The 23,648-nt window shown below is 53.1% G+C and overlaps 1 protein-coding gene across 1 annotated transcript; it reads right to left on the reverse strand.

Moving 5' to 3' along the window:
* Positions 1-107: 107 nt before the first annotated feature.
* On the reverse strand, positions 108-21,947 carry Plcd1 (phospholipase C delta 1). Its single transcript, XM_057767276.1, has 15 exons — positions 21,809-21,947; positions 13,364-13,528; positions 9,811-10,039; positions 4,695-4,824; positions 4,370-4,601; positions 3,522-3,723; positions 3,283-3,427; positions 3,059-3,208; positions 2,814-2,972; positions 2,430-2,589; positions 2,112-2,228; positions 1,115-1,293; positions 891-1,023; positions 662-811; positions 108-541 (listed from the first exon to the last, which is right to left on the reverse strand). The coding sequence occupies exons 1-15, from the start codon at positions 21,840-21,842 to the stop codon at positions 456-458; spliced, it is 2,271 nt and encodes a 756-aa protein (XP_057623259.1). The 5' UTR covers positions 21,843-21,947; the 3' UTR covers positions 108-455.
* Between the last annotated feature and the right edge of the window lie 1,701 nt (positions 21,948-23,648).

Below are 23,648 nucleotides of genomic sequence, written 5' to 3' on the forward strand. Positions count from 1 at the left end.
GTGTGCCTTCAAGTTGCACGTCTGGTGGAGTCCCCTTCTCAGCAGCAGGGCCCTGTGCACTCTGGGTAATACCCTCCTGGGTGGAAAGGGCTCACTCCAGACGACCCCATGATGGCGGGAAGGAGTATGCATGAGGCCTTGACGGAGTCAAGTCTCTGGTGTCTATGTAAAAAGACGCTAAGGCTTTACCTAGTGATTTTTATAAAAACTCACAACCTACAGACAGCTAGGGTAGGGGGAGGGCTGCAGTGTTGTTCCTAACGGAAGTCTAGCCACTCCAGGGACTGGACTGCTCCTGGGTCCCCAGAGAGGCAGGAAGCACAGCTGATGTATTAGACCTAAGGGCAGTTCAGGCCCTCGAGCTCCACACCAGAAGTCGGTGCAACAATGCCAGCCTTGCCCCAGGGGTGAACACAGCGTGGCCCACTCAGAGTGGATCGCACCCACCCCCAGGCTTAGTCCTGGAGGGAGATCTTCACAAAGAGCGTGGCTGACGGATGCTGGTCTCCGTTCTTAGACAAGAGGTGGATGTGTCGGTACCCTGGTGGGAAGGACAGCTCTGGTCACTGGGAGAAGATGCTCCAGGAAGAGTGATCTGTACTCTGAGGGAAACCAGGACCTGCCCGCTGCTGCTGGCTGGCCCCTTCCCGCCAACACTCACCCTGCTTGAGGCTGCTCCAGGGGATAGTACTCTGGCCAATAAAGTCGTTCTTGGAGGAGGCATCGTAGTCCTCTACTACAAAGCGTACAAGGGCAAGGTCAGGCACTGCCACCTCAAACTCAAACTCCGTGTCCCACCAGGGGTTGAAACCTAGAAGGACAAACACCATGTCAACAGCAAGGTCACCAGCACCATCGGCCTGGCCCAACCCAGCCGGTGTACACTATACCATTATTGGTAATCACTGCGGTCTGGCGGCTGGCCACGTCCCGGCTCACACCGTGGATCTCCACTATCACCTTGGGGTCCACGATTGAATTCTTGCTCTTGTTGACTTTTGGCAGCTGCTGTCCCGAGATGATCTAAGGGAAGGTGGGGACAATGAGCATTCGCAGATAGCAGTGAGCAGGACAGATCCCCACAGGCAGCTGCCCCTTCTGTGTCTGGTCATACCCGGACACGGAGCCTCTTCCGAGTCCACCAGGGCCCCTGAGTCAGGGCACGTGAGTTGAAGGTGGTGTTGGGGTCTCTCAGGAAGGCAGGTTTCAGCACATACCCACAGGCTCCATTGTCCTGGAAGCGGCCCAGGTATACATCCATCTCTGGCCCAGGGGTTTGGAAGTTGAGAGCCACTGCAGGTAGATCAGAGTATACACAAGCTGCAGGCTGGCTCCAGAGTCCTCAAGCCCAGCCTGCTCAGAATGCACTATAGTCGAGTTCCTGTGTGCATTGGGAGCAAGATCCAATGATGCTCCAGTGTCTCCTGTCTTCCCATCATCCTAACTGACCCACCACACTGATCACATGCCCTATTTATTTGTGTGTGTAATATAAGTGTGTGTTCACATCAGTGTGTGCATATGTTTATACATACATGGAGGCCAGAGGTCAATGTCTGACATCTTTCTCAATCATTCTTTATTTTTGGGGACAGGGTCTCTATTGAACCTGGAGCTTACCAATACACCAGACGGGCTGGCCATGAGCTCCAGAGAGCAGCCTACCTCTGCCTCCTCAGTGCTGGGGTTACAGTGTGTGTACGGTGTGTGTCATCACTCCTGACACATTACATGGGTAGGGATCCCAATGCAGGGCCTTGTCTGTATTGTTTGGATGGCAAACATTTAGCTGACACCACTCCTGTTCTCTGCAGTGCAGAGTTTTGAACCCAGGATGACATCCTGCAATCCAGGCAAGCACGTCAACGGCTGAACTATCTGCTCCATTTCCAATTGGCAAAATGCACAGGGCTGGAGTGCACACCAGGCACAGACTTGCTGGCTGGGCAAGTTCCATGCTCAGCTCTTGGTTGGCACCCAAACCTTCTCAGGTCCTCAGACCTTTCATCCCGTGACCTTCAGAGCTCTAGGCCACTGGACATCAAGGTCAGGTGCTCTTTCTAACCGCCGCTCCCCCCACACACACACCGTCCATCCCAGCTGGTCCGTACCGATCTGGCAGCCCCCATTCCACATCTCCACAGGACTGTAGTTGGAGGAGTCTGTTCTTCTCCCAGCTGGGTAGATCCTGCTCAGGTGGTTCACGTTATGGCGGACAAAACTATTTCCTGAGGAAAGGTGGGGTCAGCAGTGAAGGCCTTGGTGGTCTAAAGACACACCTACCCACCCCACCCCACCCCACCTCGCCAGTTCTGTCCGGGCATAAAGCAGGGAGTGCTAGCTTAGGGCCCCAGCAAGGGTGGAGGGTAGCCCTGGTCTTGACCAGTCCAGATGGCCAGGTTCATATGCCTGCAAGAACAGGCGCTCACCTGACTCCTGAAGCAGCCGGAGGGCACGGTTCTCAGAGAAGGAAGCCATCTCATAGAATGCCTGCCCGTAGGTGCTAGGATTGGAGAAGCCACCAAAGTGGACACTCTTGCAGTAAATGACCATGTCAGAGAGCTCCGGCGCCAGCTTTAGCTTATCCTCCTGGAGGCCACGGGGAGGCCCAGGTTAGAGCCACAGGGTAGGACAAGGTGGGCACTGAGCACCAGAAACCCAGACAACAGAGAGAGAGAGAGGAGACAGACAGAGAGAGGGGGCAGAAGATCTGAATGGCAGCCACAGAAAAACTAAGACAAGGCAAACATCCCATGGGCAATGGGAGCGGGACGGACCCGGGGCCACCCCACCTCCACAGCTTCCCCTAGAACCTTGGGCTTCTGCTGCACTTGGCTCCGCACGGTCTCGTCCTCCATTTCCGCGGCTTCATCTTCGTCGGACACGTCAGTGGCCTCAGGCCCGTTTTCCCCTCCAGCAGGAAGCAGCCCTCCAAACTTCTTCCCTTTCAGCAGGATCTTGCCCTTCAGTTGCTGGGGATAAACAACTCCCTGGTGAGGACCCACGTAGGCCTCCCAGCCAGGTTCCCTTCCCTGCCTTCAGGGTACCCACTCTGTACCTCAGGGGAAGGCAAGCTCGTGGTAACCCCCTCCAGGGGCTGGTCCAACAGCATGGGCCCCAAGATAGCCTTCAGGTGAAGCGCCATCACTCGCTGCTGCTCCAGACTGCAGTGGTTCTCCAGGGACAGGATGACGGGGTAGGGGGATGCCTAGAAGCCCCAAGATGAGTTAGATGATTGTCCACCCCTAGTGGCCTCTCCTCACTCCCATGGGCACACCCAACCTTGAAGGCATAGTCCCTGATGGCCCTGAGCACGTCACAGAAAAGAATCTTGGAGGTGAAAGTGTAACCGTGGTAAATGATAGGTTCCTGGTTGGGACCATCCCAGCAGTCGAGTTCCAAGCAGCGACAGCCTTTGCACAGAGCCCTGCAGGGGGTGGTGACAGCTGGGCTAGGACCCTCTAGATCCTGTCCGGGATCCCACCCTGCCCCGCCCCAACAGCTCCGCCCTTGGACCGCACCGGATGTAGGCCTCCGTGCTGCTGGGCCCTCTGAGCTGGTCTTCCAGCAGGTAGGTGTTGTGGGAAGAAGACACTAAGTAGTGGCTGAGTGGCTGGCCCATGTCCTGGTAGACACGGCGGTGCGCCAGGTTGAAGGCGCTGCCGTCGGCCGACAGCAAGTACATGAGGAAGCCGTCCTTGGTCATCTGCCGCTGCGCCTTGGCTAGGTAGGAAGAAGCCACCATTTCCAGTCAGAGACAGTTGCCTACCGCTGTGCAGAGAAGTCTCTTCTCCACTCTGCCTGCCCACCCGCCTTCAGCTGGTGATCTGCAGCTCTGGGGAGCAGACGTCCTGGGCTCCCAGTGAGATTGTGGTCACAGTGGGGTGAGGCCCTCCTCTTTCCCTTCCTTCCCTTCTGGGTGACATCGCCTCCGAGTCCCCAGAGTTGACTGCAGGGTCTTTCACGCTACCACTGAGCGGTATCCCCAGTCCTCTTTAACGCTACACTTTGAGACTGGATCTCACTACGCTGACAGGCAGGCCTGCTAAGCGGCGCTGTGTCTTCTCTAGGTCATGACTCAATGCTGATCCAGGATAGGCTCAAAGAGGGAAGTAACAATGACCGTGGCTTCCCAGGTCACTTATGTCTTGGGGTAGGGACACTCAATGCCCCTGCAGAGGAACTGAAGGGAAGTGAAGCCCAGACGGGACAAACACTGGGGCTCTCTCTCCCATGCACCTGCTTACACAGGAGAGTCACACACTGATCAGCGACCCTGGGGCTGGCTCCCTGCAGCATGTCTGTCTGTCTGTCTGCAGTTCCATCAGAGTCTCCCAGTCATGTGGCTCCGGGATGGCTGGGCCCTCACCAGTCTCACTGGGTTCATAGCGTTCAATGAGGGAGAGGGCCAGTGCTGGCCCTGCGGCCTCCTCCCGCTGCTGATGCTGCAGGAACGTGACGAGCTTTTCCACCGACAGGGTCTCTGCGGATCCTGCAGCCTCGGCAAAGACACGGTCGATCTCCGCCCGCTGGGTCAGCATCTTGTAGAAGGTCTCAATCTCCTCATCCTCCAGCGAGTCTGTCTGGGAGTGGTCACATTCCTGCAAAACCAGCGCACAGCACAGGCTCAGACCTGGCTCAGACCCGGCCCCAGGCCAGGACCCAGGCCCCGCAGCCACTCTGGGCCAGCTCACCCTGAAGATCTTCCTGGCATAGCTGTCGTCCACCTGTATGTTGAGTTCCTTCAAGAAATCCTTCAGTTCCTTGAAGTTCATCTTGTTGTCCTTGTTTTTGTCAGCTTTTCGCAAGCAGGAGTGAATCCAGCTGGGCAAGCCGTCAGGAAAACACACAGCAGCCTGATGCCCACAGGGTCCCAGCCATATGAAGCCGCAGCTGCCTGTGGCCCAGTGTCCTGCAGGCCAGAAGACCAGGAAGCAGGAACCCAAGACCTTCCTTATTAAGTGTCTTTTCCCCTCCTTTTCTTGCTCTGGTTTGTTTGCTACGAGGGATTGAAGGTGGGGTCTTACACAATACTCCACCTCAGTCCTCTTTGTGTGTTAAATCAGGAGTTCCCGAAATTATCCAGAGTGACTGTAAACTCACTCTTTAGTTCAGTTAGGTCTTGAACTTGCAATCCTCCTGCCTCAGCTTCCTGAGTAGCTTGGATTACACTCGGAGTACCAATAGGCCCAGTTAGAGGTCTTTTTCTGTTTGCTCATTCTGAAACCTGATGATGGCTGAAATAATCACCATAAAAAGGCTCACTGTAGACAATTTGGACTACAGAGAAGGAAATCAGCAATTCGCTCCCCACCTGATGAGACCATCTCTCCCAGGGCTGATGTCACACTGCAAAGCAGTTCCCCCAGTTTCTCAAATCATCAGCCAGCCTGCCCCAGTGCCTGAGGGTTAATGCACAGCAACACAAATTCCCAGCCACTGATCAGAAAATGGAGACTGCCGACAGAAACCCAGCCAACTCCAGGGTAGCCTGGACTATAAGAGACTGTCGCCAGACAAATCAAAACCAAAACCAAACAACAACAACAATCTAAGAAGTGCTGGGTGGTGGTAATGGTGCACACCTGTAATCGCAGCACTCGGGAGGCAGAGGCAGGAGAATCGCTGTGAATTCAAAGCCAGCCTGGTCTACAGAGTGAGCTCCAGGACAGCCCGGGCTACATGGAGAAACCCTGTCTCAAAAATCAAAATAATAATAATAATCTAAGAAGCAATTCAATTTACAATAGCACCAAAATAATTAAAATTATTATTTATTTATTTTTGGTTTTTCGAGACAGGGTTTCTCTGTAGCTTTGGAGTCTATCCTGGAACTCACTCTGTAGACCAGGCTGGCCTTGAACTCAGAGAGATCTGCCTGCCTCTGCCTCCCAAGTGCAGGGATTAAAGGTGTGCGCCATCACCACCCAGCTTGAAATGATTTTTTTTTTTTTTTGAGACACGGTCTCTCTGTAGCTTTGGAGTCTATCCTGGAATGCTATCACCGCCCAGCTGAAATAATTTTTTTTAAGTATAAAACTTAAAATTCTGAAAGCCGCATGACCCTGTTAAAAGAAATGGATAAAGACTAGGGGCTGGAAAGATGGTTCAGCACACAAGATTGTGGGAACATTCAACAGAATGCTGTTCTTGCAGAGGACCAGGCCTGGGATGCTACCATCCTCCAGATAGCTCACAACTACCTACAACCCCAACAGACACACACACACACACACAGAGAATCCTCAACAAATGGAAAAAGGAATAATCAAATGTAAAGACATCTATCCATGTTCATGGATCAGGAAACATTTCCATGCAGAGAGGTCTCCAAATTAATTAGTCTATGATCCTTATCAAATGCTGTTGGTTTCTTTGCAAGAAACTGACAAATAGATCTTAAAATGTGGGTGGGAAGTCAGGGACCCAGAGCAGCCAAACCAATCTTGCAAAACAAAGAACAGACTTAGACAATTCACACTTCATTAGGAAGCTTACTACAAAGTCACAGGAGCTAAAAGAGCGTGGTACAAGGACAGTGCCCGAAAGGACAGACAGACAGGTAAATGGATAGAACTAAGTCCAGAATAAATACCCACTTTTGCAGTCAATGGACGATTCGGTGGGAATATTCAACAAAATACTATTTTCAGGCCCACAAGGTGGCACAGCACTAGAGATCCCTGATAACTGAATTTGTTCCTCAGGACCCATATGGTAGAAGAAAAGAACCAGCTCCTGCAAGTTATCCCCTGACCGCCACACACACTAGGAGACAAGCGTGTAAACACACAATAAATAAGTTTTTTTTTTTTTTTTTTTTTTGGTTTTTCGAGACAGGGTTTCTCAGTGGCTTTGGAGCCTGTCCTGGAACTAGCTCTGTAGATCAGGCTGGTCTCGAACTCACAGAGATCCGCCTGCCTCTGCCTCCCGAGTGCTGGGATTAAAGGCGTGCGCCACCATCGCCCAGCATAAATAAGTTATACAATAAAAAATAACTGAAAAATAAGTCCCAGGAAACAGTGCTGGATATCCTAATGCAAATAGAAAAGAAATAGATTTCCTACCTCATACCACACACCAAAGAACAGAAAGTTAATCAGAGATCTACCTCACATCCGAGACAGTGTCTGTAACAAGAGAGAAAGACAAAAAACTAATGCTACGATTGATGGAAAAGTGGGACCATTCCCCCACTGCAGGTGGGGTCTACACCACTGGAGTTCCCTTGGAAAATGGTTTGGCAGGTTTTCAAAAAAGTCAAGCATGGATCTGGAGAGAATGGTTAGAGCCCAAAGTTCAGTTCTCTGCATCTACTCGGCCTTTTTACAACGGCTTATAACTGAGCTGCAGGGGACCAAGTGTCCTCTCCCGACCTCTGCAGGCATTGCACACTAATGGACATATGTGCACACGCACAGACAGACACATGATTAGAAAAAGGAGCTGGAGAAATGGCTCAGTGGTTAAGAACACTGACTGCTTTCCCAGAGAATCTGGGGTTCAATTCCTTAATAACCCACATGACGGCTCATATTTGTGTGTAACTCCAGTTTCGAGGGATCAACATGCTTTTCTGGTCTCCTTGGGCACCAGGCATGGACATGGTACACGGACACACATGTAGGCAAAACACCCATATACTTAAAATGATAAAAATAAAATCTATTTTTAAAAAGCTAAACATAAAAGTTACCATATAACCTAGCAATTCTGCTTCTAGTGTGTACTTGAATGAAATGAAAACAGTCCCACGAAACATATGTCCTAGCTTTCACTGCTGAGTAGAGGCCTAAAGAAGAAGCCACTCAGGCGTCCATTAACTTGTAAGTTAGGAGTTACAGGATACCGTGTAGCCATACAGTGGGGTACTTTTAGGAAGCCGGAAGGTACAGAGTACAGATCCACGCTACAGGGTGAAGGAATGCTCACACACACTAGGAGTAAGAAGCCCTTAGGGAGGGGCTGCGGGCTCAGCTTATATGGCAAATCCTCAGAGGGCAGAGAACAGATGGAGGCTTCTAGGTCTGGTGTCGGGAGAAAATATGAGAGAATCACTAATTTTTTTTTTTTTTTCCAAGGGCAGGGAGGAGAATGGAGCTGTTCAAAAAATGACGGTGGGGAGACAGCACAAGTGTAAATACGTGAACACACACTGCATCCGGCTCAGCAATTGTATGCGCACATATGTCTGTTCACATGGGTGCAGACGCACGCATGCTTATGTGGAGATCAAAAGCCAACCACAGGCTCTGGTCCTCAGGCGCTGTCCACCTTGTCTTCTGAGACAAGATCTCTCAGTGGCCTGGAATTCACTTTTCAGTCTCGGCCTGTTACCTGGCTTTAAATAAGGGGGTTTTGTGTTTTTAATGGTGTGTGTGTGTGTGTGTGTAGATACCCCTCAGAAGTCAGAGGCATCAGGTTCCTGGAGCTAAAACTACAGACCATTGCGAGTTAGCTGACCTGGGTGCTGGGAACTGAACTGGGGTCCTCTGGAAGAGCCGTCCAAGCTCTTAAATGCTGAGCCAGCTCTCCGGTCCTACTCCTGGTCTTTTACCGTGTGCTGGACTCAAACTCAGGCTGCATGGCAAGTTCAGTACTGACTGAGCCATTGCCCCAGCCCTAGGTTCACCACTTGGGTTAACTTTATGGTGTGTAATCTATCCCTCCATAAAACTGTCATAAAATAGGGAGCCACAGACCCTGGTGGGGCACACAGGAGGCAGGAAGATCACAAGCTCCAGCCCAGAGCCTATCTCAAGCAAACAAAACAAAAGTGGAAGCTGGTTCCACCCTCATCTCATGCGAGCTAGAAGCGGGATCACTGAATCAAACCGATCCACAAGTTACTGCCTCCAGCTTGCTGCCGGCTGACCTGAACCCTTGCTCACAGTATCGCTCCCGAAAGCATGGTTCAGGAGAGTGCTGCGGCCTTACAGCTCCTAGAGTGCAGTAACCCCGAGAATGTGACCACACCCCCCCATCACTGGAGTGACTCCCTAGTCACCTACATCCACGCTGTTTCCAGAGAGAATCAGGGAGAAGACACACAGTTCCTGGCCTTGGGTCAGAAGACTGTTTCCTGCTTTTCCTTCTGCCACGGACTGAAACATGAATCCCTAAAATTCCTAGTTGAAACAGCAACCTCCTAGACGATTTCAGAGATGGGAACCGGTGGGTTAGGTGAGGACATGAAGGTGTTGCCCTGACTGTCTGTAAAGAGAGCTTTCTCTGTGTTTGTGAGGGGACAGGGTGAGAAGAAAGGGCCCTCCCCAGAACTAACCACGCTGGTACCTGAAGAAATAAACTAGTCTTGTGTAAGCTACTTAGCTATCATTTTCGACCTGCCTGGATTTGGAGGATGCCTCTGGGTGTGTCTTGGAAAGAGTGTCAAGAGGTTTAAAAGAGAGAAGTGGGGGTCACACCATTTCTTGAAGTCCAAGGTTGAGTAAGAAAGGAAAAGAAGGAAGTGAGGTGGGCACCCGTGTTCTCGTTCTCTCTCTCTCTCTCTCTCTCTCTCTCTCTCTCTCTCTCTCTCTCTCTCTCTCTCTCTCTCTCTCTCTCCTTCCTGACTGCAGACACAATGTAACTACCTGTATCACACTGTGGCAGCCATGACTCTTCTACCTTGACTGACAGCATTCTCTCCATTCTCTCAAACAGTAATCAACCCTCCCTCCTGATTTGTTTTCATCAAGTATCGCAGCAATCAGAAAAGTAACTAGTACATTCTGGTGTTTAGTGACTGTGGCACTAAACTGACTGCCACACATTCCACACCCAGCCGGGACACCCTGCCCAAGAGGATACTGCTGTAGCTTCTGACGCTGGTCCATGGAGCCCGAGTGATGGATGATCTTACGCAGGCCCTGCACCCAGTGCTGCGCGTCAGCCGATGATGGGGCAATGAGGTCTAGTGTGTTGCGCTGGTCCTTGAAGACAATGGAGAAGCAGCGGTCTTCGGGTATGTCACGGGCAAACTTCTCCAGGCCTTCGGTGCGGTGCCCCATCCGTACCTCCTGAATGTCCTCGATGGAGACTGTGTGGGGGGAGGCAGTGGAACAGACCGTGAGATGAACAACTATCTCTGACACAGCCAAGGCCACCAGGGCAAAGAGCACGACCTAGTGCCACAGCCAGACTGGGGGCTCAGACTGAGGGTCCAGGCAGAAGGGCAGAGGAGTGGAGAACAATAAATAAAGACACAATACAGGCAGGGTACGGGACAGTCAACTGTGGAAGAGTGGGAACACACAGGGAGATCTGAAGACAGACATTTTAGGATAGGAAGGGCAGCAAGGACCTAGGTCCATGGTCACAGTAAGGAATCAGGTAGCAGGAGAAGATTACACAGAACAGGCCTCTTAGGGTGAGACCATTCCGGAGCTTGGCATCCGGATGAGAGAGAGGTCATGCACCCTCCAGGCCATGCTGGACTTTGGGGCCCCAGCATGAGAGCCTCCTGGCCCCTCTACTGACCACTTAGTAGATGGGTGGCCACCCTTGGTCAATCCTGGCCCTGGGGTCAGGGAACAGAAGCCCAAAGTCAGAGAGAAAACTGATGTATTTACCCTGTGTGAGTTCTGGCTTCAGGGAGCCCTCTGGCAGAAGGGTGTAGAAAGGCCCCAGGGTAAGGGGCAGAATAAAGGCCAGTCTGCATCACTAAGAGTGGGCAGGATAAAGAGGAGGCAGAGTTCTATCCTCCTGGGCTTGTCTCAGCTGGTAAAAAGACTGAGCCCTACATTAGAGCTACCATACTCTGAGGGATCCTAGATCTAAGGGGCTCAGCAGTAAGGAGCAGGCAAGAAGAGGGAGGACCATCCCAGAAGGTTAAACAGTGGGCTCATTAGAGATTACATCATTCTGCTCTTAGGAGGCTGGTGAGCCCCCGGCCCCCCCCATCACAGCCAGTCTTCCAAGCTTCAGGGACAAACAAGACCTTATACACTGCCATCCCAGAGTACCCGCCACAGCCTGGCTGAGAGCCAGCCTCCCCACAGTAGGGCTGCCCCTACCCATATTTAGTCATTCTGGGTCCTAGAATGGGCCTATCTGTACATCTTCGTGTCCCTCCCCAAACTCTGCCTACTCCGAGGCCCCAGGGGCCTCCCACACACCTACAGGACCACGTGTGTGCCTGGGCCATAGGCTCTGAACCCTGGGACACGTGACCCCTGTAGCCTCTGGGATGTAGAACATATCCTTAGTTAATCGTTCTTTGCCCCACTAGGCAGCTGAGCCGCCCTCGGCCAGAAATGAAAACCGGAAGCCTGGGTCACGGAGCCCCCAGGCTCACACCTCCACTGGCCCCTGAGAGAAAGGCCAGCTGCCTTCTCTGCTGATAAGATTCCTGGGAACAATGGGTGAGCTGTAGGGGAGCCTGGGGAGACTTAGCATAGACAGAGAGAGGAATGGGGGAATGTACTATCCTCCAGCGTCTGGACTCAGTTTCCCCAGGGGTAAGGTGCCACTGGGGACAAGAACCTCAATTCTTGCTTGGAAAGAAAAAAAGTGCAAAGAAGGCCTGCTAAGCATGGGACCTGTGGCAGTCCTTGGAGGAAGCCTCTCTGGGCTCCTTAGGGAGGGGCCTTCTCTTCTTCCTGCCTCTTCCCCCGCCCCTCTCCAACAGAGGCAAGCAGTTCATATGTATCCTCTTTCCAATGAAAGTCCTCTGTTCCCACTATGCCCCCATCCACTAGTAGCTATCAGGAAACCCTGTATCAGGACAGGAGACCAATGTAGGAGCCTGTCTGGCGCCACAGACACAGGCATGGTCAGGGGTCACTCCTGTGCTGGGAGGCTGGGGCAGAGTCTCAAGGTGGTCTTCTTTTGTTTTTGTTTTTGTGACAGGAATTCACGTTCCTAAACTGGCCTTAAACTCGCTGTGCAGACAAGGGTGACCTTGAACTTCTGATCTTCCTGCCCTTCCCTCCCAATACTAAGATTACAGGCAGCTGCTACCATACCCAGTGTATGGAGTGCTGGGAATTCGACCCAGGGCTTCATTTATGCTAGACCAGTGTTCTCCCAAATGAACTACAGCCCAGCTCTCAGAGTAATTTCTCTCAGAGTAATGTATTTTTTTATCTTATTTTATTTTATTTGTTTTTTTGTTTTGTTTTGTTTTGGTTTTTGGTTTTTTTGAGACAGGGTTTCTGTGTAGCTTTGGAGCCTGTCCTGAAACTAGCTCTTGTAGACCAGGCTGGCCTTGAACTCACAGAGATCTGCCCGCCTCTGCCTCCAGAGTGCTGGGATTAAAGGTGTGCGCCACCACTGCCGGGCTCTCAGAGTAATTTCAGAGACACTTCCAAGTCCCATCCTCAAACTGAGCACTTGGGAGTGTACAGCAGTGTACAGCGAAGGGTCAGGAATTCACCCATAGCAAGGGTAGGACTGTCTTCCTCAGTAGCAGCAGTAAGTTCAAAGCTAGCTCAGGCTGTGTGAGATTCGGAAACAAATACCAGGTGTGGTGGCACGTGCCTTTAATTCCAGCGGAGGCACGCCCAACTCTGGGTTCAAGGCCAGCCTAGTCGACAGTGTTTTCAGAACAGCCAACAAAATTCCCACAAACCCCTACTTTTGTGGGTATAAAGTGAAACAGGGGTTCCTCAGTCACAGCTGCCACAAGTCTAGAGCCCACTGGCCTCTAGGAGCTGATGGCCCCCATACTGGACAGTGCAGCGGTCCACTGTTGTGGGGTTCCACTTCTGGCACTGATCTCTGCGTGGGGTGTCTCGTACAGAACTTTCAGGGAGTGTACACTGAAGGGCGTGTCTGCAGAGCTACCCCCAAGGTCTCCGGAGGCTCTCTCCTTTCTCTCCCTTGGCTTTGGGTACCCAGGCCTTTGAGAACCTTCTAGAAAGACAGTGCCTGGCCCGCTCACTCTCACTTTCTCTTTCCCTCCCCTGCTCCACCCAAGCCTCCCGAGACTCTAGTTCCAGGAGAGATTCAGTGTCCTGAGCCCCACCTAAGGCCACTGATAGGGAAGTACCTTATCTGTCCCCGGACTTTGGGCCCCGCTTTTGGCTCCAACATGCCTGGAGTGCTGATTCACCCCTTTTCTCTCCTTTACAATGACCTGGGTGGCACCTACACGTTCAAACAAACCTGCCCAGCTCCACGGTAGCTTCTGAGCCTGGCTGTCCCCATCTGTGGCCATGGTCATATATCTTCACCCTCTTTAAACACCCATGATTGCCCTCTGTGGCCAACCTAACCTCATTTTCCCAACAAACAACTGAACTCGAATATTTCCTTGACCCCAACCAGCCTAAGTTTTTTCTTTTTGGTCCTTATTTCGGGCGTGGCCCACCTGTGGTCACAATCCCTATGCCACCCCCGCCACAAGACCCAGGGCACTCACACAGCTGGGACTCCGGGGACCTCATGACCTTGCGGGACTCCTGCCAGATGGTCTTACAGTCTTCTTGTAGCTTGTAGAACCGTTCTCTCCGCCACGAGCTGGACTTGACCTTCAGGAGTTGGCTGCCTTTCAGAAGGGCCTGGAGGTCCTGGTCATCCTGCAGCCCTGGGAGAGTCAGTACTGGTGAGAAGCGGCTTTCTCCAACCGTGACCCTCTTATTGTCCCTGTCTGCCCCCTCAGAACCCATTTCCGCCAACCTCACCCTTCTCAGTTAATACATTTCTCCCCCCTTGGCCCCGCCAGCCAGCCCAGACCCTTGCCTCCATCAGGGAAGACTGCTACCCACTGAAGATTATGCTTTTTCCCAGCACTGGGTATGGATCGAGCCCGGGGCATCTGTGCATAGCGTCTGACCGCTGTACTGCATTCTCTGCCCGGCCACACAGACACTGTGACTTGTCGAAAATCTGAATGAGGAGAGTTCAAAAACCTGTGGTTCCTGGGGGACCCAGGAAGCGGTCTGGCTCAGAGGGAGATGAAGGGAGTGGGCACTAAAAGAGGAAGTAGAGGGGCCACACAGGGACCACACAGCTGGAAATGAACCCAGGCCTTCGTGTCTCTGATGGCTCCAACGTTATCTGTCCCTGGGTTCCAGCACACTTCCTGACTAGCTGTTTGTGTGACCTGGTGACTTCATGATTTACTGCCACGGGACCCCTGGGCCTCTGCTACACCAGCCACCCTCTTCCCTGTTCCTGTCTTTGCCCCAGAAGAGAATAATGAGCCCACCGTGGACTACGTTTAGCCAGCTGGGACGGCCCGGTCTTTCCTACCAGACTGCCAACTACTGCATGTCCTGGGTCTGGGGTCCTTCAGGGAACAGTTGCTTTAAGACAGACTCAGTCTTTTCAGAAGCTGAGACGGGCCCACAGGGACAGAACTCTGCCCACTTGCCTGGTCCCCGCAGAGATGCGGGCTTGACCTCAGTCACAGGCCTCTCCCTTGACAGACCCAGAAGGACATCAGGCCCCTCCAAAGTCATCGTCGGCAAACAGATCCTGCACTGATGATGACAAAGGAGACACCGTGTGCCTTAATAACTCTCAGTGTGATACAGAGATAGATACACACGTTTATATCCCACACAGCTCTATAGCCAGATCTATCCAAAGCCAAAGGGACACCTAATTATGTCCCTAAAACTATGTGACCCAACAGAAAAGTGGCATCAAAGACTCTTACTGTCCTGTTTTGGACCAGGGCCTAGGCCTAGGATTCCAATCCTCCCAAAGTCAGTCACAGGCTTCTTTCCTGAGCCCACACCCTCCACCCATGACAGCCCCTCCCAGTTCATCCATGCAGCCCCCTCTTACCTTCTACACATTGTCTAGAAGCCTATATGGACGGGCCTTACTCACCCACCTTACTCCTCACCAGCTTCCTACTTCCACTGAGGGAAGATTCCAGGGCCACCATCCCTGGCCCCGTCGTCCCTGACCTCCTTCCCTCCCTGTGGGCTCCCTCCTCAGTCCTGGGGTAAGAACAGCATTATCGCCAGTCCTTAGGGAGGACAGTCATGCCACCACCTTTGTTCCATGTGTCCACCCATTGCTAGAAGATGCTCTACCTCAGTATGGGCGGCTTCCTCTCAGTGTGGGGGATCTGGAAGAAGAGAAGGGACTCACACAGAATGTTCTATGTGGAGGGAAGGTTAGGGAGTTTCCAGACAGTCAGAGCAGAGGGCCACCTCTGGCCTCTGCTGGGAAGAGCCCACTGTCTCTTCTGAGGCTAAGGTACAATTAGGAGGGGCCCCTCCTGACCATCTGGAAACCCTTCCCCCCAAGCTGGACACAGCTAAGCAAGCTCCTGCTAACAGCTCGGATGGGAATGGGGGCTCCTGGGAAGTGGAAGGCAAGCCCCCTACCCTCTCGCTCTGGAAAACACCATGAAGAGATGACAAGTTCATCCTGTCCTGGGGCCAGCTGCGGCCCAGTATGCGAGGTCAGATATGATAAGCTCCCACTGATGTCCTGCTTCCCGGAGGTGGATCTGAGTCCCAACTGGACCCAGATAACTCCAGCAGGGCGACAGCTACCACCCTCCAGGAACTGGGAAAACTGGGCAGGGACCTCCATGGAGTGGGAAGGGTTTCCTGATTCTGAGGCCTCTGGGTGGCCTACACAGGACCCTCTTGTCTTATCAGGCAGAAAGTGTGGGAAGTTTTCACCCAGCTCCACTCACTCAGCCTTGGAAGGGCGGGTGGGCTATGAGCTCAGGGGATTCAGCAACCGTTTCCAGGCTAGCTGCCCACTCGGGAAGTGACCTATAGAGGACATGGAGGGCACTCCAGGTGCCAGTGGGAATGCCTGGCATTCTGTCCGTGTTTCCAACATGGTGCATGAAGACAGTATTGGGCCTGGAACCCACACCAGTACACGGCCACATGGAGACATGCACTGAGATTTACAACCATAGACTCACAGACATGACCTTGCACCCAGGGACACAGTGCGCCCCCCCCCCACTACCCGTGTCTCGCAGAGTGGGTGTCTTTCACACACAGCACGGGAATGCTGCCACCATAATAACAGCAGCCACCATAATGATAGCTAATATTGGAATAAGATACTGTTCGTAGCACATGTGTTTAATCCCCTCAGCAACTCTGTGTAGAATGGCAGTCGTATCATTATCCCCATTTTACAGATGAGGAAATCGAGGCTGAAGGAAGTTGCACAGCGGAGTTGGGACTCACAAGTAGGAAGCCTGCTCGCAGGATGAGAGCTACGAAACATGCGGCCACCACTCAAAGACACAGCGCCATCGGGTAACCAAAGAGAACCCACACCATAATGTAGAATGGCAGCCAAGCCATCACCTTAGGTCACGTCACTGTCGGGGTCACACTGTCACACAGGGCTGCACACAGACACCTTAGTACCACAATGTCACACTTGGGTACACAACATGACAAACTATCACCCCCATACTATGGTATGACAATGCCACAAGTATGACAGAATCACTCGCCTGGGGTCACTTGTCCAGGTACACATTTGCCACCCTCATACTGGACCTCATCGGTCCAGCTCTAAGAGAATCACACACTCAGGGGTTAATCTGTAACCAGAAGGGAGCATGGAGATCGGGTTGCTCGGGAAAGGGTCACCCCAGTCCTCGCTCCACGCTCGCACTCTGAAAACACAGCCCGTAGAACTAAACAGTCTAATCCAAGGCTCAGGGGAGGAGCGTCCTATTCCAGCTGCTGTCCTATTTCCCACAGTACGCTCTCCGTGTCCCCAGCATCCCTTACCCAGCCTCTGACCATTGAGCGCAGCCACTTTGCGACTCTGCTCCTGCAGGTAGAGCTCCCGGGAGCGGCTCACGCTTCGCCGCCTGCAGCTCGGGACCCGCAGGCACTGCATGGTGTCCTCCCAAGACTCTGCCCGGGTAAATCCTAGCTTAGGCGTCCGGCGGTTTAGCCCTGAGTAGGCGGAGCCAGAACCTCAGAGGAGGGGCGGGTCAGATCTCAGGGGGCGGAGCCAAGCATGCGGGCGGGGCCGATGGTCTAGAGAGGTTGGAGAGAGCAGAAAGTATGCGGAGGAAGTGGAACCCAGAAAGTAGGAGGCAGGACGGGGGAGGCCCGGTGTGGCCCTAATGGCCTTGAATTCCGATCCTTGTGCCTTCACCTCCAGAGAGTGTTAGACTAGCAAACAAGGCTGGAGGTTGGAGAGACAGAGCCTGCCAGGCATAACCCAGGCTCAGAGGCTGGCCGTCACCATCTGGGACGCGACGTGGAGGAATCACAGCCAGGAAGCACCCTGGAGAGAGAGGCGGAGCCCAGGAGAGGGAGCTTCTGCACGGGAAAGGCGGAGCCCAGGATAGAAGGGAGAAACTTCGACTTGGGAGGGTGTGTGAGGGTGGGGATTGGGCGTCCGTGTGCTTTCCAGCCTGGCCGGGAACTCCCCTGCCAGCTCTGCAAGATCGTCCAGGCACCCACCAGTGCAGACACTAAGTAAGCTGCGCTGCAGAGGGAATCCTGGTGCCTGCAGAGTTTAACAGAGATGCGGAGATGGTCAGGCGAGCGAGCCAGGGCTAGTCAATCGAGCCCGCCAAATCTCTTACCCTTAGTTCCGCAACTGATTTGTTATGACTAGGCATGCTGCAGGCTCTCTGGCTTTCTTCTTGGTTTCCCATTTAATCAGGGAAATCCCCAAGGTAACAGATGCAAATGGAATTCTTTATGTTGTTTTTTGTTTGTTTGTTTTTTTATTTTGGTTTGTTGTTGTTGTTGTCTAGGATTTTTCAAGGCAGGGTTTCTCTGTGTAGCCCTGACTGTCCTGGAACTCACTCTGTAGACCAGGCTGGCCTTGAATTCAGAGATCTGCCTGCCTCTGCCTCCACCTCCAGAGTGCTGAGATTAAAAGCGTGTCCCGCTACTGCCCGGCACAAACACAGGTTTTTTTTTGTTTGTTTGTTTGTTTGTTTTGTTTTGTTTTTGAGACAGGGTTTCTCTGTAGCTTTGGAGCCTGTCCTGGAACTATTTCTTGTAGACCACGCTGGCCTTGAACTCACAGAGATCCGCCTTCCTCTGCCTCCAGGCTGGGATTAAAGGCGTGTGCCACCACTGCCCAGCTACAAACACAGTTCTTAAAAAGGAAAAAAAAAAATGCTGACCTCAAAAGGCATTCACGGGCTTGCCTAGAATAAATTAGAAAGACTGCAAACTGTGTGCAGAACTGTGCGGCCAGAGTGCTCGGGAACACTGGAGCCTTTCATGTGTACAACTTCCCTTTCGTTCACTCGCAATTACTGAGTCCCGGCTGCAGGAGTGTCCAGGCCTGCTTTTCCCTCCTCCATCCTGAAGAGTTCCCCCCAGGGTTCACTGCAGCAGCCACAGCAGCAGCAGTGAGTCATGGGCACAGCCAGTTTGGGGCACAGACAAGCACAGGAAAAACAAAAAACCCTGAAGCACAGAGCGAGTGGGTTGCCTACGGTCACACCGAAGAATAAATATTGAGCAAGGCATGTTAATGCCGACAAACTGAACTGTGGACACAGGAGAGCTTTTAATTTGGAGTAGGGATGAGTAGAATACAGGCTAGCCTACCCAGATTGTAAAGAAACCACGTGGGGGCTCTTAACCAGAACAGCGACCCCCGGGTCCCGATGTGGTCACATCTCAATATGCTGTGTTTTCTTTGAATTCTTTACCACATGATGTTATGCATCTAAAAACACAATCCTACGTTTGTTATGGTGGCTCACATCTGTAAATGTAGTACTCAGGAGTGCAAGACAGGAGGATTGCTCTGAGTTTGAGGCCAGGCTGGGCTACGTAATGAGCCCCAGACCAGCCTGGGTTATAAAGTAAGACCCTATCTCAAAAAAACCAAAACAAACAAACTCCTCAAACAACAGCAAATGCAAACAACCCACAGGAACAATGAAATGCAGTTTTGAGAAGGTCTACAGACTTTTCCTGACTCCCCACATGGCCTGGGACCAACATGGGTCAATGTGTGTATATCATGGGCCCAGAACCCCAGAGCCAAACAAACTGTGAGACATAACTCCCATTAGTGGGGAACAGGTGACCCCTTTCTGCTGTGATGGCTTTTCTTGGAGGCTCTGGCTTTTTAAGCAAACCAGAATTCCTAAGCCCATTAATTTTGTTTGTCTGAGATAGGATCTTGTGTGTCCTAGGCTGACCTCCAACAGCCCGTGTAGCCGAGGATAGCCTTGAAGTAAAATGACTGTCACCTTCCAAATGCTAGAACTGTAATCACGTGCCACTATGTCAGGCTTAAAAGGCCTGAACCCAGGAATGGGGCATGCCAGGCCAGCACTCCACTGAGTTAAATCCCCAGCCCTCACTAACAATTCATCCTGGCAACATCCTCGGTGGAAAAAATATATTGTAATTCCCTGGATGAGAAACGAGCTCAGAAAGGCAAAAAGTTGTACAGTAAATAACAAGGCTGGGATTGGAGCCTGTGTTCTCGGGGCTGAGAGGAGGCCTTCTCTTTCCCCTCTTAGAGAATGCCAGTTCTTGTCATAGGGCAGGGGCCGGGTGTAGGGAAAGTCAGTGTGGGTGAACATCTTCAGGGAAGGGAAGGTCCCGGAATGTGATATCTTTTCAGGCACAATTTTGGGAGCTGCTGAGGATGCCAGTCCAGGCTTAGCTGGACTAAGGGTGGGGGATATGGGGTTGGAGGAGAAGATCGGAACTGCCGGGCCTCGGAGGTAGAAAGAGCCCCTTGGTTCATGCATCTGATTGCAGCCACACTTGCCCTTGGTAGTGTTCCATCATCTACCCACCCCTGCGAGACATCTCCTGGTTTGTGTGTGGGGGTGGGGAGGTGGCTCCTGCGAGATTGGATGTTTTACCTGTCTGATGTTATCTCGCCCCACCCCCACAGCACCCCTGTGAAGTAGGTGGTGTTTCCTCTCACTTTGCGGATGAAGAAACCGAGGCACACAGAAGTCAGACTGGGGAAAAAAAAGGTCTGGAGTCTGCCTTTATAATTTATGCCTCTGCATGAGTAGGAAGTATGGACCCACCAATGGGAGGGACTAGGGACATCCCCACAGCAGACCCCAACTGCCCAAGCCAGGCAGTGTGGTCAGGCAGCATGTGAGCAGTGCTGGGGGACCTGCACTGTGGAAATGGGTTCAGACCCCCCCATCAGAAGTACCGCTAACAAGCGTACGCCACAGTGACCACACTGCCCCTCTAGTTCCCCTTGGCCACTCTTACTTCCCTATCTGGTTTGCCGTGTAGACAGAATGTGCTTGATGGAGCTCACTGAGGAGGACACGCTAGAGGCAGTGGGCCCGCAGGTCCATCAGCTTGGCCACAGCATACATTCCAGTCCAGCAGGAAGGGCCCGGCTGAGTCACACGTTCAGGGGGCTGGTCTCAAACAGGACGAACCAGGCTGGCCAAGCCTATGCATTTAGAGTAAGGCGCTGTGTCTTTCCCTATGGGGAAAACACCAGGGCTGACCCAGGAAAGAAATGGGACGAGGGCGCAGACAGTGAGGCTCGGGCCTGTTACAACACAACCGGAGGCTGTGTGTTGTCAGAGGCAACCAGAGGTCTCGGAGGCAGGCAGGGAAGAGGTGAAGCCTGGGAGCCTCCGAGCTGCCAGCCCCCTGTTCCCACCATCCTGTCAAGAGTTAAAACGTTACCTCTAGCCTCTGGAGAATGGGAAAGCAGGGGGAGGGGCGCAAACCCAGCCTGGAAAGGTGATCTTGAGAAACCCTAGTTTATTGGGCTCTGGCCACAAGGTCTAGGTCAACTAACAAACACAAAACAGATTGAGGACTGGGTGCACAGCACATATCAAGGCGGAGTGAGGCGAATGACTGGTGAGCACAAAAATCTACAATCAGCAAGACGTCTCGGGGTGAAGGAGATTGCTGCTAAGCCCAGTGACCTGGGTATGAGCCCTGGAATCCACGTGGTGGAAGGGGAGAACAGATTCTGCGAGTTATTCTCTCTCTCTCTCTCTCTCTCTCTCTCTCTCTCTCTCTCTCTCTCTCTCTCTCTTTCTCTCTCTCTCTCACACACACACACACACACACTACGTGCAATTTAATTTTAAAAATCCTACAATCTCAAGGATACTAGAGTAAATTGAAAAGTACTGTTAAGCAGAGGATTGGTGTGAGAGGGGCAGGGTTTGCTGAGGAGACACGAAGGAAAGCCCCCCAAAAACCCCTCCCCGAAGTATGCGTGAATACCCTTCCCTGGAGGCTTCTAAGATTTGCAGCGGGAACCTGGGCTTTCTTCTCTGCTAGAGGGAGAGAAGAGGGAGAGGAAGCTAGCCCAGATGGGAAGAAACAAAGCCGGCTGGACAAAGGACCAAGCCTCAAGGCAGTCCTCCCTGAGACCTGAGCCACTCCGACCATGAGAGTCAGCAAATAGGATCGCGCTGGTGCTCCCAGCCCCGGCATCGTAGTTTTCCGTTCTAGGCAGTGAAGGCTGCCAGACCGACCTCAGCCAAACTCGCACACCTCCTCCTCGCCCCACCCCCTTACACCCACATCTGCCACGCCCGCGCGGCCTGACGCGGTCCAGGCACACCCGTGTTTTGGGAAGCCTCTGAAGGGACAGGGAGAACTCGGTGGTCCAAGGATGCTGCTCTTTTCCTTCCCCGACTCCTTCGGTGCCATCTGGACCGAGGAGCCCGACCTTTTTATGAACAGGATAAGGGGAACCCCCAAGAGAAGTCTGCACTGCTCCCCGATCTCTTGGGCCAAATTTGGGGAAAAGTCTGGAAACGCCCAAGGTTGTGCCCAGCCTGAGCTGAAGTTTTCCGAGATCCCGCAAGAGGCCAAGGCGTTAGTCTGTCTGGTGGTACAAATGCAGCAGAAGGAGCTACTACCCCTGTCACCGGAGAGGCTTTCCCGAGGGTCGCCACTGCGGGCAGTACACTCACCGTGCAGGGTCAGGAAGTCCCGACCTGAGTCCATGCCCGTCGGGGCCGCGGCGAAGGGACCGCGGCGTGACTCACGTGAGCAGCAACCGAGCGACTTGGGGTCCCAAGCGCAGGCCGGTGCAGGGACCCGACTGGACTGCGGTGGGAGGAGGCCGTGGGGGTGGGTCTACGGCCCCGCCCCGCCCTCCGAGCCCGCCAACCGGCGCTTCTCCCCGCCCCTCCAGGGGACCGGGAAAGGACGCAAAGCGGGGGGCCGGGAAGACTGGCCAAGCCTGGCCGGGGCTCTAGCCAGCTGGGTGCGCCCGGGCCAGAAATAGTCAGATTCCTCCTGCTTCCTCCACCGCCGCCACCCACAGGCCCTGTCATTACGGCAGGCTGCCGGCCCCACGCCCTGCCTGTGGGCGCCTCGCCTCTCTGGGGTTGTGGGTGATGCGGGAAAGAATCAGAACCCGGTCTTAGCGGGGACGGGAATCACTGCTTAAGCAGCATTCTGGCCGGGCAGTCCGGGTTGTCTTCTGAGAAATGGGTGCATGCACGGTCACATTGCGAGGTTTAGGGAGCGTAATATCTAAATTTTTGTCAGGAGAGTCTCCCCTCCCTTTCTCTGGGAGACTGCTCACTTCTGGAGGGTTGGAGGGCGTGCGGGTTGTTAAGGTAGGGGTGATAGCAAGCAGGTGCTGGCCTCTCAGTGAGGGTGAGGCCTGCCATGAGGCTGCCTGGATAAGGGTGCTCTAGTGAACTCCACCCCTGAAGATGAAGGCAGTTAGAGTCTGGCAGGGGTTAGCATGGCTCACCTCAGCCCCTTCTCTTCTGGCACTACCAGGCCTCTGTGGCTTCGGCCATTACATGTAAAACAGCTGGAAGGGTGAGATTGGGCCTTAGTGAGCCAGGTACCTGATGTTCAGGTACCCCCACCCCACAGTGTGTGTGTGTGGGGGGGGGATCCTTGTTTGGCACTCAGCCAGCATCCTGATGCCCTAGGAAGGCCTCCCGTGTTTCCTTTCCACGAACTGGGGGTGATCAAAGCGCCACTGTAGACAGAGCCTGGGAGGGGGAAAGATGAGAAACTCCCTTCTCTGCTCTCCCTCCTCTCCAAAGTCCTCCTCTCCAGATTCTTGAGCCTCAGAGCCTCCCACCTAGATCTTCTATTCTGCCTGGGGGCCTGCCAGATACTCTCATCAGTGAGTCAGGACTCCACAATCCAGCTCCTCTCCCAGACCTGAGACGCAGATTCCTGACACCAGCAGTTGGCGTGGCTTCGTCTCAAGCGTCATTGCTCCTTTTTGTCATCCGTGTCTCCATTCCTGGACTCCGAGCCAGGCCATCATCCAGCACTAGGGCCTCTCCCTCTACCACAAATGACCGTGGTGGGGTTTACAGAAGGGTCACCCTCTGCGTACTACAGACTCACTTGAAACAGGCCCTTTTCTGGCTTCTGTTGCACACATAGGCGCTAATGTCCCCTCCCTGGCTGGGGTTGCCAGACAGAAAGGGCATGCTGACTCAAAGCTAGCCCAAGAAGCCAGGTTCTGCCAGAACCGAGGTATGCCGCACCCTGTTCCAAGTACTGACCTGTAGGATGGCCTCTGGGCCTTCCCCCTCCTTTCTCTTCTTTCTCTCTCATGGGGTGGGAGGCCTTCCTTCTGTTCTTTGCAACTAGTATGGAAGTATTGTCCATCTGGCAGGGGAAGGCTCAGACATGTAAGGCCCAGAAAAAGACTTTGTACTAAAGGGATGGACTGTGCCTCTCTCTACCCTCAACTTCCAGGGGCAGCTGTGTGGGCCTCGTCCTGGCTGGGCATCTTATTTACCCTGCTCAGAACCTTCGCAAACCCTCCTG

The sequence above is a fragment of the Chionomys nivalis genome, chromosome 4 (genome assembly GCF_950005125.1).
Source record: "Chionomys nivalis chromosome 4, mChiNiv1.1, whole genome shotgun sequence".
NCBI classification, from domain to species: domain Eukaryota; kingdom Metazoa; phylum Chordata; class Mammalia; order Rodentia; family Cricetidae; genus Chionomys; species Chionomys nivalis.

Bases quoted from the DNA above. Each gene is read 5' to 3' on its own strand.
- Plcd1 (XM_057767276.1), bottom strand. From the start codon at position 21,842: ATGGACTCAGGTCGGGACTTCCTGACCCTGCACG. The intron at 13,529-21,808 runs GTGAGTGTACTG...TGACTCTCCCAG, and splicing joins GGACTTCCTGACCCTGCACG to GGCTGCAGGATGACCAGGAC. The intron at 1,024-1,114 runs GTATGACCAGAC...ACCTTCCCTTAG, and splicing joins GGAAGAGGCTCCGTGTCCGG to ATCATCTCGGGACAGCAGCT.